The following is a 17355-nucleotide window of genomic DNA, read 5'->3' as shown; positions in this document are numbered from 1 at the left end:
TTGGGCTGCCACTCTGCCTTGCTACATTTTAGCTCTGAAAGTAATCTAATCTCTGAGTCTTGGCTTCCATATTTGAAACAAATGAATTGTATCACTTATTTGACCAAGTTTGCAAGGAGACTGAAAAAGATGTAAACCGTGGGGCATAGTGCCTCACACATAGAGGCTTGAGGCAAAGCTGGCCCAGATTGGGGTGAAGGTCGAGGGAACATCAAATTCCTCGCAAAGACTTGTGACACTGAGAGGGAAGATCTCCCAGAATTCTTGCTGGGCAGGGCCCTAAAGGGGTCGTAGCTAAGGGAAGGACACCACCATACCTAGCAGATGCTGAAAATCAAGGAAGGCCTTTGCTAGACCCCATCAGAATGCCAAGAAGTGGTGTAGTTGTCCTTAGCATTAAGGACAGAAAGTATTCTTATTACCAGATAGAAAACTTAGAATTACTGCCTGCTGAGCACAAATTTCACAAATGGGGTTAAAACAGAACAGAAACAATCTCTACTCAAACTGCTCAGATTACAACGCTAATGATGGTTTTAGGACAGATAAACTAGAGCTGTGAAATTACCAAATGCGGGATCGGGGGAGAGATCAGGAGAAGAAGCCCTCTGTGGGGGCAACACGGTCAGGGTGAGTAGAAAGAAGCCCTGGGCCTTGCTGGCCATGGGTGTCTCTCCAGCAGCACAGGAACAGTCTGCCCAGTGAGCAACTGCAAGAAGGACCACAAAGTCCATGCAAAGAACACCTCGTATTTCCAACTTACCACACAGTTGAATTAAAGGGACTGCCTGGGTGGGTACCATCTCCTAGGATGACAAAAGGGACAGGCCCAAGGAGCATAGGTGAAGCGATACCACACTCCCAGTGCAGAGGATGACCACCTGGCCCTCCATTCCCTCAGAAACATTCCAGTAATATTTCTGGTTTCACTGCTATTGCTTTTCTGTTTTTATAAACAAACTATGAAAATCAACAAACTACCTCAAAATCAAACAAGTATGGTCTACACCAACCTTGTATAACAACAACAACAGATAGTGTGGAACAAATAAGAGAAAAACTCTGGTCAAGCTGGAAGCTCACCCATGGCTGGTGCTGGCATTCTTGTCTTCAGGAGGAGGGAGTCCATTTTCTCCTTTCTCTGCTGCCCAGCCTCATCACTGCCTGTAGTGCAGGGAAGTCCAGGGCCTACCGCCATCTGCAGGCAAAACAGAAAAAAAACACAGGTTATGGTTCAAATCACCCACCTGAAGCCCTCCTGCCTGGGCTGAAACACCTGGGTCCTGCCCAGGTGCAAGAAACAGAAGAACTCACTCAGTTCTGCGTCTGGGATCCCACCACAGAGTTGAGACATGGCAAAAATTCTAAACAACCAAAGGCTCAAGTACATCTTAACAACATCAGCAAACCCTTATACGAGGCTCACCATGTGCCAGACACTGCTCTGAATGCCTTGTATTTATTAGCTCATTTAATCCTCATAAAAATTGGGTGAATGTTTTAGGAGGTCTCTGCCAATTTGCCTGATTATTGAGTTAGGCTGAATAACTAAAATGAAAAACTTGGTAATACCTGATTTCAAAGAAGGGTCAAATAAGAAAACTCAGGGACAGATTTTGAACATCCCCAGATCATCCATCCCCTGAATATTTATCAAATGCCCGTTATGGAGCAGACGCTGCTCTAGGACCTGGGAATAACAGCATGAATGCAAAAGACAAGTCCCTGCTCTTACAGAGCTTCCATTCTGGTGGAGGGAAGCCACAATAGAGGAGGTGATAAATGTTGTACAGAAGAAAAAAGCAGGGTAAAGGGGATAGAGGGTGATGACCATGCTGCTAATAATATTCATTCGTTTATTCATTCATTTCCAAGTGCTTACTAACCATTCGCCAAAGCAGACTCCGTACTGAGATGCACTGGTGGAATGAAAATAGACATGACCCCTGACTGTAAAGGGTTACTTACTCACATGGGAGAAGCATACGATCACCTAAGTAAAAGTGAAGATGTTAGCCTGTAGTAGGTATGATAGCAGAATGGCACGGGTCCCAGTGAGAGCATCTTAGGGAGCTCAGGAACCTCGGATGGAGTGGGAGAAGGAGAAGCATCCTTTGTAGAAAGCAGACCATGTGCAAAGGCTGGATCACAGCCCGCAGGCCAGAGACAGAGTGGGGAGATGGGAAGCAGAAGGAGGGGAGGAGGGGTGTGGCCCTTGCACGGCACTTCCAGCCACAGGAGGTCCTTACCTCTGAGGAGAGCACCACACCAGGGCCTTAGGCAGAGGAGTAACATGGTTGGATGTGTGTGTTTTTAAACGATTACATTGTGTGGTAGACTCAATAATGGTCCCGCCAAAGAATTCAATATCTAAATTCCTGGAAGCTGTGACTATATTGCCTTCCAATGACAAAAAGAACACTGGAGATGTGATTAAGGATCTCGAGATGGGGAGATTATCCAGGTGGACCCAATGTAATCACAAGTGTCCCTGTAAGAGGGAGGCAAAGTAAGGTTCAGAAGATGAGTGTCAGAGTGTTGCAGCGTGAGAAACACTTGTTAGTTTTAGAGGTGGAGGAAGGGTCTATGAGCCAAGGAATGCAGGAAGCCTCCAGAAGCTGGAAAAGTCAACAGAATGATTCTCCTCCAGGAGCTCCAGAAGGAAAAGAGCACTTCTGAAAACTGCAATGGTAAGATAATAAATTTGGATTGTTAAAAGCTACTAATTTTGTGTTCATTTGTTATAGCAACAATACACTACTACACACTGGCTTCTGTAAAACACAGATTATAAGTAAGGGGAAGTGGAGGCAGGGACCAGCTGGAGGTCACTGTGTCCCTCAGACAAGAGACGTGAGAGCCTGAACCACAGCAGTGGCAGAGAGGTGAAGAGGAGCAGAAGGACCCCAGGAAGGGAGGTATTGGCCAGTCAAGTTCCAGACATTACTGGAATGCTGAAGTGGGCTTTCTTTAGGCTCAGGACCTGCCCAGCTCACCCTAGGCAGCACCCTCTGTAGAAGGAGGAAGTTTGCACAGGGGGGTAAGACCACCTCCAGACACAGACACCATGTGCTTACTTGACAGGGACCTGCCAACCCCTTTCCCACAAAGAAGTCCAGGGACTTCCAGGAACATGCTCTAAGAAGTAACAACCTAGGAATTTCTACCAGGAAAAAAGTAGCAAGTATTCCAGCCAAGCGTGAGGCCTTGCTGTGAACCTTTTTTCTTCCTAAGAGAGATTTTGTAATCCTGGAAAGGAGGCATCTAAAATTTAAATACACATATCTTAAACCCAGGTGAAACACAAACATGGTTTTACCTAACACGTGGAAATTTCATGGTCAGTAGAATAATGCAGAAGTTACAGAAAGAGAATAAAGGAGAAACTAGGAGACCCTCTCTCACCATCTCCTCCATTCCTAGCTAATGATTCAGACCCGCTAAGAAAGTGGGATTCTAATTTGGCCCCACCTAATAGGGCTATTGAGAAGAGGGAATTTTAGATATATTCTATTTTACACCAAAAGCATAAATATAGACACACTAAGAAGAAGTACCTTGGAGGGCACTCAGTGGTGACAAGGAAGTCTTGCCAACCTGCTGTGGCTCTGCAGACCACAGAGACATGGCTGGATGCTTGGAGCAGACATACAAGGATGCAGGAGTGCCTGCAGATGGCAAATACCAGGCAGTCCTGGGAACATTCAAATGGGTTAATTTTAAAACAGTTATTGTATAAACTGTTTTTCTGTTGACAAAAGTGACATGTTTATTAGTGGAAAAAACAAACATTTCCTGTAGTCCCAATGGTTCAGAGGTAACTTATTTGTAAATATTTCTTCCAATAATTTTTGAGATTCTCACACACATACATACAAACATATACTTTCTAACAATATTAGGATACTGTGCATATTTTTCTTTTGCAACCAGCTTTATTTTTTCTAATAGTATATAAATTTTCCATGTCATTAAATATACTTTTAATAGTTGGCACTATTCTATCACTATTTTTCATTGGTATCAAAATCTCTTAATTAATCCCTAATTGCTGGACAACTAACTGGTTTCTAACTTCATGATAACAGAAGTCAGACTGGGAGGAACAGCCCACTCTATAAGAAAACCTCCTCACTTAAAATCTGTGTCTGAATCTCAGATTATTTCTTAGGGTCGTGTTTCACACCTTTCAGCCATCCATACATTACTATTATTATTTTCCCATAATTAAATGTCATATATACTGTACTTAACATTTCCCTTTAAATCAACTCATTTCTACCTTTAAATAAATGTTTTAAAAGCAAACCTTATTTACTACTGTAAATGGAAAGCCAGCATTAAATGTCATAAATGAAGAGAGTCATAAGAATAAATACAATGGAAAACACAATGGTGTCATGAAAATATAGTTGATATTGCTATCCCTTTGCTCATCCTTTCATATCAAGTGGGAGATTAGGAAGGCTTAACACTGTGTTAAAGACATACTAGTACCAAGCTGAGATTTTTCTCCTTTCCTTGATCAAAAGATTGGAAAGGAGTTGACCAGAAGAATAACTTTCTCACCTTGGGAGTCAGTGTTATATGATGCTGCAAATATACCCCACCTAGAATTACCCCGCACCACCTGAAAAAAGCCCAGAGGCAAACATGTTTTAGGATACATGCTGAAAGTAGAATCACTGGGATAAAAACATACGGACACTTGAAGAAGGTTTCGATAAACTCCATCCAAGTTAGTTTTACCATTAGAGTGCCTGATTTACTTCACCCTCAAATACCGTCATAAACCAAAATGTTAAGCTTTGTAGTGTAAGATATTCAGCAGCTGAATTTTCAAAGCTGTTTTCATATTCCTCTGGCCAGTTTCTGACGCTGGGGGGAAGGCAATTATATAAGCCTTCAGCCAGTGATATTGCACAACTGATATTGCACTTGGTTTAACCAAGCTAAAGTAAACTCAGTAAAATATGAGGAAGTGACTTTAGCATTTGCAAATATTTTAGAATGCTTTTGTTCTGGCAAAGGTCAAATGAGGATCAGAATAACATGGATTCACATAAAACTTTTGAGAAATAAAGAAACCCAGAGAGGCACTACTCTTGAGACACAAGTCACTAAAAAATTTCAGTATGTCAATCAAAACTCTAAAATAAATATATGTTCAAGCCTTCCTATCTTGGTATGATAGGTAATTGCAAATATGTTACAAATTAATGCAATTCTTAAGAAAAGACTTCTAAAATAGAAAAATAAAAATGTATTTTGAAGCGTGAAGAGTTAATAACAATAAGAAGCTTCCAGATTATTTCAATAATTCTCAGACAGACACACACATATGCATGTGCCTGTGGGAGAAGAAGAGAATTAAAAACATGCTAAAATGTTTCTTATGTTTGGGATGAAACTGGAGATTTTAATTAATTTTTAGCTTTTGTAGGAAAATGTTTACCTACGCTTAGGGCTCCTAATAGGATACAGAATTCCAAGTCACTGAATGAAATGAAGGAAGGAAAGAACGGAGCCAAAGACACCTTGATGATTTCAGATGTTATAAGAAAAAAGAAACGATATGTAAACAACACAACTCAGTAACAAAATACAATCAAATTTTCCAAACAGATATGAACAGACATTACTCCAAAGAAGATATACAAATGGTTAATAAGCACATTAAAAGATGCTCAATATCATTAGTCATCCAGGAAGTGCAAATTAAAACCACAATGGGCTAGAAATTTATACCTGCTAGGATGGCTATAATAAAAAATATACACAAGTGTTGGTGAGAATGCAGACAAATTGAAACACTCATGCATCTTACATTTGTAAAATGTACAAAAATGTAAATTTGTACAAATTTGTAAAATGTAAAATGTTGCAGCTACTTTGGAAAAGTATGGCAGCATGGCAGCCCACTCCAGTACTCTTGCCTGGAGAATCCCATGGACAGAAGAGTCTGGCAGGCTACAGTCCATAGGGTCACAGAGAGTCAGACACGACTGAAGTGACTTTGCATGCATGAACTGGAAGTTTAAACACAGACATACCATGTGATCCAGCAATTCCACTTTTATTAATAGGTATATACCCAAGAGAAATTAAAATATATGCTTACACAAAAATTTGTACATGGGTGTTCATGGAAGCATTATTCATAATAGCCAGAAAGCAAAAACAATCTAAATGTCCATCAACTGATGAATGGATAAACAAAATGCAGTATAGCCACAGGATGGAATATACTGGGCAGTAAAAAGGAACAAACTACTGATACATGCTATAATGTGGATAAACCTCCAAAAGATTACTCTAAGTATACAAAGCCAGTCACAACAAACCACATATTGTACAATCTCATTTATACAAAATGCCTGAAAAAGGCAAGTATATAGAGGCAGAAAGTAGATTAATGCTTGCCTAGGGCTGGAGAGGGGAATATTAAGGGCTGCTGGAGAGTGGTTGCTAATGAAATAATACAAATGTTCTAAAATTAGATTATGGAGATACACCCTCTGCAAATATATCCTCTGAACTGTATCCTTTTAATGGGTGGATTTTATGGTATGTAAATTATATCTTAATAAAGCTGCTAATAATAATAATAAATGAAGACCATAAATGAAGTTAACAGATGGGTGACCAGACTAGGGGATGATTTATAACACTGCCATTCCATGAAGGATTAACAGTTTAGTGAGCATACCAATATATAAGGATCAAAATGAAAACCAGACAGAAAAATATCAGAAACCTAAAGGAAGAGTAAATGAGACAGACAGGCAATTCACAAATGGTAGAACAATATGATGTGATGCTCAGCTAAAACAGAAATGGAGTTCTGCTTTAACCTACTAGTTTGACAAAAAAATTAGTAAATTAGATAATAGTAAGTGCTGGCAGATGATGGGAAAGGGACCCTTCACGCACTCCTGATGGGAGAAAACTGATGAAGCCATTCTGCAGCACAAAGCAGCAGTTTTTAGTAAATGACATCATACACGTATTCCAAAATTAGCAATCTATCTACCCACCTATTGACAGAGGATAAGATGGCTGGGTGGCATCACCAACTCAATGGATATGAGTTTGGGTGAACTCTGGGAGTTGGTGATGGACAGGGAGGCCTGGCGTGCTGCGATTCATGGGGTCGCAAAGAGTAGGAAACGACTGAGCGACTGAACTGAACTGAACCCATCTATCTGTCTCAGAGAAGTTCTTGCTGGAGAACACATGGCTTTCTGGTGCAGCACTGTTTGTGGAAGCAAGGAGATGAAGATCAGCTAATGTCTATTCCCAGGAGACTGGTTAAGAACGTGTGGTGTACACGCTTGATAGAAAAGTGCACAACAGCCAGGACTCATGAATTAGACTCACATATCAAGATGGTTTGACTTAAAAACATGATGCTGAGGGAAAAAAGAAACAGTATGAGGGAATTATAGCTGCCCAGTGGTTGGGACTCCTCGTTCTCATTGCCAAGGGTCCGGGTTCGATCCTTGGGAAGTAAAATCCCACAAGCCACACGATGTGGCCAAAGAGAGAAACAGTATGAGATTTATAGCACGATGGCTTTTATTCAGATAAGTACAACAAAAGCAAAACATGACATACCTTTCAAAGACACACATTTTCTGAGAGGATATAAGGAAAGATGTAAGAACAAATATGTCACCATGCCTGCCCAAGTATGCAAGCATTGGAGGGAGGGTGCTGAGAAATGGAAGATAAAAGGAGGAAATAAAACAAGATGACTCTAAACAGACCAAGGATTATAGTGTGCCATTAACTGAAGAGTTTGAGCAATTTAGTTCTGAAGTCCTGACATCCTACGGAAAATAAAATCCCACGCATTATTTTTTTCTGAAAAACGTAATGAAGTTCATCACATGCTAAACCAATGAGTAATAAAGCCAGGAGGAAAGAAGGCTGTGGGGAAGACAGAGGCTTGCCTGATCTTTAGTGGAGTCATTCAGTTTTCACCCTCATGGAAGATGGTGATACAACAAAAGAACCTGGCATGGTGAAAATGCTGTGGATGGTGTCTACTACAACTCCCTCCCTCTCCACCCACAGACAGAGAGGAAAGGGAGAGAACCATGCATAACAGCTTAAACTTAGTTAACAGGAGAGAGAGAGGAGAGAGAGACATTATGGAATTCCGAAGAAAAGGAACAGCTTGTTGAAAGTACATCGCACAAATCAAAGAATCTGATTTTCTGGCTCATGATAGAGGTGGTATTTTCTAAAAGGTGGTGAATTCTCACCACCATCCTGAAGCAGAGTATAAAAGAGGAACTCCATGTTTTAAAAACTAGGAAGGACCTATATCTTTGGTTAAGGCTGTTTTCAAAGTTAAGGTTATTCTAGTTTTCTTTCAGTAATGGGTGTTATGATCAGATACATGTGATTAGACAAAAGTTGACTAAAATGGGGGTGGTGTTCTTGGTATTGCCTACAGAAACCATCTTCACTCAAATGTTAAATCAAGTGCCTGCAGATTCAGTCACTTTACTCCTAACATTTAGTGTCTTCCCTCATCTACACAAGTGGTTTTGCATATATATATTTTTTTGCCAGGGAATGGGGGGCACCCAAAAGCAGAGACTGTCCCAACAGCCTTGAGGAGGAGCCCAATTCTGAGCGGGCATACAAGATCTGGGCGTTCATCTTTCACCCTTCTGCTGGCGGACTCTGCACAGAAAGCGTCCTTGTCTGGGGTGCACTGAGGAACTCTATCAGCCCCTATCCCTGACAGTTTCTGCCAGCCATGGATAGGGGCTCCTGCAGAGTCAGCCCCTGTTTTCACCTGGACAGAGCCTTGGGAAGTGGGTGGCATCCTGGTCTAGCTCCTCTCCATACCTACGACGAAAAGAGACTAGTCGCAAGCTTCCCGGTTCAGGGCACGCTTGGAGGGCATCCCAAGTACGTGCAAGTGCACCAGATCTGAAAACTTGGCCAAACTAGCGAGGTTTGGGACCGCGTGCGGTAAGAAAGGGTAAACTACGAATTCCTCCCTGCTGGGCTCAGGTGAGACACTCTTCTCAACATTTTCTATATATCCTCCCACTTTGATTTTTATCGAAACTCTGTGGGAGTGGGGGTGGGGCAGGACAGGGGAGGGTTGGGGCGGCATTTTACAAAAAAGAGAATGTGTGCTGGGAGGGGTGGCCTGGCTTGCACCCGCCCGACCTCGACCTCACGCTACCAGATCCTTGGCACGTTAGTCCGAGGCTCGCCCAGGTCTTCCAGCCCGGCCTGGAGGACCAGAGCCCCGAAAGCCCCAGTGGTGCCGCATCTCAAGCCCTTCCAACCCCGCCGCAGGAACCCCCCGCCGGCCCGCCAGCGTCCAACGGCCGCCTGGCGTCCCGCCCGCGCGGTCCGCAAGGAGGAGCCCTCGAGGCGACCGCGAAAGGGGCCGCGCTTACCTCGCCGGGTGCGGGCTGAGGCTCCGGCTCGCCCGCTCCAGGCTGGCCGCGCCGCACGGTGCGCCCCTCGCCCCGACGGCTGCCGCGCAGGCTCTGGACACTGCCACTTTCATTTTCCTCAACGCTCTCGGCAAGAAAGCGAAAGCGAAAACGGCCGAGAGGCGGGCCCGAGTGCGCGGAGAACGCGGAGCGCGGGCCGGCAGCCAGAGGCGGGGGCCCCAGGCCTCGGGGCTGCGCACGGCGGTCCCGGCGGCGCTCCGGCTGGAGCCGCGTCCCCCTGAGACGCCGATAAGCCAGCCCAGGGCGCTCGTCGCGGCGGCGCAGCGTGCCCTCGCCCGGCTACGCGGCCCGCGGCGCCTCGGTCCCCTGGCGCTGCTTCCCTCATCTGCCTTTCGTTTCAGCGCCCGCCGGGGCCTCGCGGCTGCAGGCGGACCCAAAACCTGACTGCGCTTCGTGGGTTTCTGGCCTGAGCAGGCGGGTGCCGGCCTCTGTGGCCGGGAGCACGTCACTGAGGGGTCCCCGTGGGAGGCGCTGAGGGAACTGGGGCGGGTTTCGCTCGCAGACCCCAGGGGTCCGGCGCTCCCCAGCCCAGACATGCGCACTGGTCCCTCGGCCGAGCTGGGGGCACCCGCAAGGCTGACAGTCGGGTCCTGACCGTGAGGTACCAGGCTCTTCATCCTGGGTCAGCGGAGAACTAAAAGTCAGTGATGTTTGTGAAATGAGGGACGCTTCGTTTGATAAGGAAAACTGAAACTGCAAGGTTAAGGTTTGGACCCCCTGGCCTAAGTAGTGCCCATCAATACCCGAGGGTTTAGAGATTCCAGGTTCGATCAAGCACAGATTCTGGCACTTTTTGGCTGTGTGATTTGGAGCAAAATATTTATTCCTTTTAGCCTTAGTTTAATCTCCTCTAGGATGGGGCTAAAAACCATACATACCTCAGGGTTGTGGGAATTAAATGATATACACGGGAGAAAATACTTGGTATTTTCTATTAGGCTCTAGGTGGGTTCTGTGAGGGCAGCGATCAAGTTGTTTTTCTGGATACTTGATGGACATTCTCTAATGGTCAGCTGAAAAGCGATCGTTTTCAAAGTTTGAACCGTGTTATCTTGACTTAGAACAGAGGGGGAGGGGGACAATGCAGTCTTTTTGGAGGGCACCTCACACTGAGCCTGACAATTAGCCCCTGTAATTATGCCACTGCTACAAAGTTTGACAGAAGTCTCTACAGCTCTGTCCAGCATCAGCCACTGACATCTGAAAAATAATTCTGTAGGCACTTCCATGACGGAGAAGGCAATAGCATCCCACTCCAGTACTCTTGCCTGGAAAATCCCATGGATAGAGGAGCCTGGTAGGCTGCAGTCCATGGGGTCGCTAAGAGTTGGACGAGACTGAGCGACTTCACTTTCACTTTTCACTTTCACGCATTGGAGAAGGAAATGGCAACCCACTCCAGTGTTCTTGCCTGGAGAATCCCAGGGACGGGGGAGCCTGGTGGGCTGCTGTCTATGGGGTCACACAGAGTTGGACATGACTGAAGTGGCTTAGCAGCAGCAGTAGGCACTTCCATAGAAACCAAAAAACACAGTCAAGACTCCATACTCTAAACACAATTTACCATGGGTTTCTTTGGTGTTTTTGTCACAGAGTGGTCTGATAACTGGAACAGAAAAACAAAACAAACTGCTTAATCTGCCAGAGTCACTTTGGTTTGCCTGTGTGTAGTTTAGGCAGTTCCCTGCACGATGGAGGGCTTCATCTGTGACTGATGTTGTGGCTTTTTATCTGTCCTGGCAGTGTTTCCCCAGGAGATGATGCTTTTGGTGTGCAGTATGAAGTAAAAAGAAAAAAAAAAAAAATCAAAACAGCCTCGGAGCCTCTCCCTTGTTAAAGAAAGGGCGATGATTCTTGACTCTCTAACAGCAAAGGAGACCTAAATCTCCTCTGCATAAGAAATATGTCTAGGAGATAGGGGGCAGGGAAATGAGAAGAAAAGACACTCGGAGATAAAGTCAAATCCTGGTTACCTTTTATAGATGTTACCCATGGAAACAGGGAGGTGCCAGGAGGTGAGGGCTAGCCTGGAGTCTTGGTGATTTCCCAAGGTCTAGATTTGGTCCTTGACCTTGTGGGATCAAAACTTTCATTTTTTCAGTGTTCCAGCTTTGATTAAAAATCAGCGAAGTATAAAATCAGAATGCAAACTTACTGATTTCATTCACTATTTGCTAGACACTTATGTTAAGTACATTACATATATTGCCTCATTTAATCCTCTCTTCAGTCATGTGGTACCTTGTGATCTTTTTTCATTTCGGGAAAAATGATGAAGGAAATCCCCAAGATCCCACAGTTAGGGTGTATATAAGTGGTAGAATCAGGGTTCAAATAAAGATCATCTGATTCCAAAATCTGGAGCCTAACTGTTCCTGTGAGAAGCAACACTGTCCAGAGAACTGGACTATAGAGTTTTCCTAATGAATGTATTATCTTCTCGTAAGTGTGCAATTTGGAGCCTAATCATTAGAAAGTGGGTTTGCGAGCTCGACAGAGAATCGGAAGAGTGAATTATCTGCCTTAAACGTTTAATGATAACAGCCTTGGGTAGCCTGGTATGTCTTCTTCCACACCAAAGGTCAAATGACCTGCTGGGAGGACTGGGCATTCATTCCTGCTAGCCTGGCTGGCCCTTCTCCTTGGGATGGTGCCCGATCGACCCTCAAATTTTATTTATGTTTCATGGGCTGCTCCTTCTCAGATGTACACATTCCTTTTTTAGATAAAATAAGGCCTTACTGAATAACAGTATTGGTAGGCCTTTTAGGTCCTGGAGTTCTCCTTTCTTTTTATGGAAGTGTATCTTTGCTTTGATTGACTTGACTTATAATCTAATTGTGTGTTCCAACTCTTTGGGGGTAACTCGCTTTATTTTCTTACCCTTCCTGACCTTCTAAATCTAAAATATTATGCAATAGCAAGTTCTGGAATAAGCACTTTATCCAAGCTTGCAGTGCTTATTAGTGAAGACCCAAAAATCTAAGTCCAAGGTGAGAGCTCAGAAATTTTATCATGGTCAGAGAGTAGGAATGGAAGTGGGGATGGAGATAATGCAGTGTAGCTAGCTGCTACTGCTAAGTCACTTCAGTCGTGTCTGACTCTGTGCGACCCCACAGACAGCACCCCACCAGGCTCCACCGTCCCTGGGATTCTCCAGGCAAGAACATGGGAGTGGGTTGCCATTTCCTCCTCCAATGCATGAAAGTGAAAAGTGAAAGTGAAGTCGCTCAGTCGTGTCCGACTGTTAGTGACCCCATGGACTGAAGCCTACCAGGCTCCTCCGTCCATGGGATTTTCCAGGCAAGAGTACTGGAGTGGGGTGCCATTGCTTTCTCCATATGTAGCTAGAGAACAGTATAAATGGAAATAGATGGTTAGAAAAGAAAACACCTGGTGTGTGATTCAAATAAAAAGTGAAAAAAAAATTTTTAATCTTTTAGATACTTCAGTCATTCAAAAAGTGTTTTGTGGCAACTACAAAATGCAACCACTCTGCTAATCCTAGGGATTCAATAATGAGTGAAAATAGACAGTCTCTACCCTTAGGAAACACAGTTTAGTGATATAGTCAGACAATCAAATGGTCAGTCAATTATAGAATACTGTCCTAAATGTTACAAAGGGAATTTGATTCTATGAGTAGGATTTGAACTTCCCTAGGGGGAGGGAGAGAATCAGAGAAGTTTGCTTAGATGAAGGTTGTTTGAACTGGGAAGAAGAATGAGGATTAGTTAACTGTAAAGGGGATACGGTTGGAGAAGAGATAATCAGTGAAAGAAAGCATGTGCAAAGGTCCCAAGGCAGGAAAGAACCAACCTGGTGCATATGAACCATTATCTATCTGAAACCCCAAAGGGTCAATTGAGCAGTTAGGAGAACCCGAGTCCCAGGAGGCTGGAGAGCAAGGCAGAAGCCATATCAAGTAGAGCGTTGAAGGTCATGCTAAGGACTTAGGTCTTTATCCCATGAGCACTGATGTTGTGTAAGCAAGGAGTTTTATCATCAGACTTGTGTTTTGGAAAGATTGTCTGCTGTGTGGTGAATGGATTGAAAGACGGTCACCAGTTGGGAGCAAGATGATGGTGGTAGTGGTTGAGGAGATGGAGAGCAATAGACAGATGTGAGACCTGTTTAGGAGATAAAATGGTCTAGGAATATACCAATGGATTGGGTCACAGAGATAAGAGAGAAGGAGACACCAGGCGTGATTCTCAGGCTGCATAATTGAATGAATGATTCTGGCAGCCATGTAGGTATACAGCTCTCTCTTCAAGAGCCCCTTCCAGGGCTTCCCTGGTGGCTCAGTGGTAAGGAATCTGCTTGCCAGCGCAGGAGACATGGGTTTGATCCCTGATCCAGGAAGATCCCACATTCTGTGGAGCAACTAAGCCTGTGCTCTAGAACCCAGGACCTGCAAATATACTGAGCCCACGTGCCTCGACTACTGAAGCTGGGTGCCCTAGAGCCTGTGCTTCCCATGAAGAGAAGCCACTGCAATGAGAGTAGCCCCCGCCTTCTGTAACTAAAGAAAAGCCCTCTCAACAACAAAGACCCAGCACAATAAATAATAAATCAAAAACAAAAAAGGCCCCCTTCTGTGATAAACACAGCTGTGAGCCTGCAACCGCTGCACCTTCAGACCCACTGCAGTGGTCACACAAGGCCTCACACTCTGGTTGCTACCAGTCAATGAACCAGCACGGGGCGGGTTCCAGAGGCAGGTCATTTCTGCCCAAGGTGGACTCCAACAACAAATCTGTATTCTGGGACTTCCCGTAAGTGTGGCCAACACTTTCCCAGAACTGCTTTGCAGTCTGAGACTCTTTCTACCTAGTCCTCCTTCCTTCCCTCTCCTCTTTCATAAGGCGACTACCTGCACCGTCATCTGAGTCTCTCTGCCTTTTCTCGCTCCCTCTCCTCTTAACCCTTCATGAGCACTTTCCCCATTAAGCGCACATGTTTAATTCCATCTTGCCATCTGCTCTAGGACTCAAACTGACACAACGATGCCCTTCACTGAGCTGGAGCGTCTGGAAAAGGACCCTATTTTGGAGGACTTTGGTTCTGCCCACGTTGGGTGAGGTGTCAGGTGGGCAGGGGACCTCTTTATCTACTTTCCCATTCATAAGACATATTCTCCTCTACTATTAAACTATCAGCTGTGTCCTCTGTGTGAGCTGGAATCTTCTTTATAAAATGTTTGTTCCATGGATAATCTCTGAACCTCAGTTTAGAACTCAGTACTGTAACTATTGGTCTCTACAGAAATACGACCAACCAACAGCAAAAATATCTTTCAACCTTCTTGAGGAGGAGGCAAGAATCAAAAAATAGAAAGAAGTGAGCAATTATTCTTGAACAATCTAAGGTAAATTATTTTTCTTTAGGTGACCCTGGTTTTCTGGGAAAAAGAAGTCTTTTTAATAAGTGTTCCCAAAGGGAAAGACATATATTTGGCAGTACAGATGGAAATCTCTGTCATTCTGTGTGATAAATAAGTTAGCACACCAAAAGTCACTCTTGCTCTGGTATCTTTCTCCCTGAGCAAGTTTCCCTTGGAGAGCTTGGTGGCATAGAATGACCTGGCCATTGAGAATGCCTGTTGGAGTGAATCACCTGTGAAAGGGCAGAGCTCTTTAGGTCCAGCACTGGCTTATCCTACTGAAGCAGGCTTGAACACAAATCATGACTACTACTGCGCTTTCTCAAAGGACAAACAATTCCTTCACTAATCCCAGACCCCAGAAAATCCATACCCATCTCACTGTGACATGTGGAGGCTGACAGTAGGTGAGTTTACATGTTTTGTTACCTAGCTTTTGAGAAGCCCAGATACCATTAGTCTGCTTGGACTAAAAAGAAAAAGAAGTCTGTGTGAAGTATACGTATTTCTTGAAATATATTTTCCTGAGAGGTCTGTCCCTCATTAAGGAATGAGTGAGTAAAAGTATTTGTTGAAAAACAACCAAATGTACTTTAGGGTTAGAAGATCTGTCTTTTTCTCCCAAAGGTAGTTATAATTTCCTTCATGAAACCAAACAGAAAATAAAGATTAATTATTTGTAGACTCAAAAATTACACTGGAGGGAGGAGAAATAGCAATATTGTTATCAACACAAATTTAGTTCTGCTATGTACTTTACATGCATGATCCAATTGAATCCTTATAGAAACCTAATGAGACAGGTTAAAATAGACCACCTATTCAATAACTGAGAAAACTGAGTCTCAGAATGGTTAAGTGAGTTGCTCAAACTTATAGAACTAGTAAGTGGAGAAGCCTATTTTGGATCTCAGGGACCACATATCTGCTCTGGTGTGGACACTTAGCTGTAGCTATAGTGCCTCCCAGGAGAGAATGTGCTTTGAAGTAAACCTTGAACATGGGTGGAATTAGGATAATCAGAGATGAAGGAGAACGATGTATATGAAGGCAGGAGTGACAGAATTGTAAAACTGAAAGTGTGTCATATCAGGAGTTGAAATACATTAAAATTTGTGAAAGCTTGGGAGTGGGTAGGAGGAATTCAAAAAATACTGAAAAGTACACAGAAGAAAATAATCCATCCTCATTTTCATCTTGCACATTTACTTCCAGTTTTGTTTTTTAACTAGAGCTACTTGAAAATTTACACATGCTCATTATAAGAAATATAAACACTATAGCAAATACAACAATAATTGTGTTAAAAGCTCCACAAATCCTTCTCTCTAAAAAGTATTACTGTTAATATTAGGAAAATATTGTTAGATAGTTTTCCACTAATTCAGAGAGAAGGACAAATGGACAGTCTACTTTTCATTTGTACTTCTCTTCTTAGGAAAGAGGTACAGAACCTTCTCATAGGTGTAAAAGTTATCTCTAGTAGCTTCCCAAGTGGCACTAGTGGTAAAGAACCTGCTTGTCAATGCAGAAGACATGAGAGACTTAAATTTGATCCCTGGGTCGGGAAGATCCCCTATACAAATAGCAACCCACTCCAGTATTCTTGCCTGGAGAATCTCATGGACAGAACAGTCTGGCAGGCTACAGTCCACAGTGTTGCAAAGAGTCAGACGCAGCTGAAGCAACTTGGCACACACTGGTGCCACAGTGGTAAAGAATCTGCCTGCCAGTGCAGCTTTGATCCCTGATCCGGGAAGATCCCACATGCCTCGGAGCAACGAAGCCCATGAACCACAGCTACTGAGCCTGTGCTCTAGAGCCCAGGAGCAATTGCCGAAGCCTCCGTGCCCTCAAGCCAGTGCTCTGCCACAAGAGAGGCCACCACAATGAGAAGCCTGGGCACTGCAGCTAGAGAAAAGCCTGACAGCATTGCAGACCCAGTACAGCCAAAAAATAAAAGTAAATGTCATCTGTTTGTCAGTACAGACTGTTTTTATTTCTTGAGCAATTTTCTATTGGGGTTGTTGATTTCTTATTTTTTATTCTATTATTGTAGTAGATCTTTCTATACTAGGTAAATTGGCTCTTTGTTATATGAGGTGCAGACATCCTGGAGAGTGAAGTCAAGTGAGTCTTAGGAAGCATTTCTATGAACAAAGCTAGTGGAGGGGATGGAATTCCAGCTGAGCTATTTCAAATCCTCAAAGATGATGCTGTGAAAGTGCTGCACTCAATATGCCAGCAAATTTGGAAAACTCAGCAGTGACCACAGGACTGAAAAAGGTCAGTTTTCATTCCAATCCCAAAGAAAGGTAATGCTAAAGAAAGTTCAAACTACTGTCTACTTGCGCTCATTTCACATACTAGCAAGGTAATGCTCAAAATCCTTCAAGCTAGGCTTCAGCAGTATGTGAACCAAGAAATTCCAGATTTACAAGCTGGATTAGAAAAGGCAAAGGAACCAGAGATCAAACT

General features: G+C 43.7%; 1 protein-coding gene across 2 annotated transcripts in view; it reads right to left on the bottom strand.

The window, feature by feature from the left end:
- Positions 1 to 14659, bottom strand: part of LOC120864744 — a 44786-nt gene extending 30127 nt beyond the window's left edge. For both annotated transcript variants that reach the window (XM_040241822.1, XM_040241823.1), the window contains exons 1-2: positions 9432 to 14659; positions 1084 to 1198 (exon numbers count right to left, since the gene is read on the bottom strand). In XM_040241822.1, coding sequence (XP_040097756.1) covers positions 1189 to 1198; positions 9432 to 10108 — 687 coding nt within the window. In that variant the 5' untranslated portion in view covers positions 10109 to 14659 and the 3' untranslated portion in view covers positions 1084 to 1188. The remainder of the gene's footprint in view (positions 1 to 1083; positions 1199 to 9431) is intronic.
- Between the last annotated feature and the right edge of the window lie 2696 nt (positions 14660 to 17355).

The sequence above is a fragment of the Oryx dammah genome, unplaced genomic scaffold (genome assembly GCF_014754425.2).
Source record: "Oryx dammah isolate SB20612 unplaced genomic scaffold, SCBI_Odam_1.1 HiC_scaffold_5, whole genome shotgun sequence".
Taxonomy (NCBI): Eukaryota; Metazoa; Chordata; class Mammalia; order Artiodactyla; family Bovidae; genus Oryx; species Oryx dammah.
Note: the sequence above shows the minus strand (reverse complement) of the source record. Positions and strands in the feature narration are given on the sequence as shown.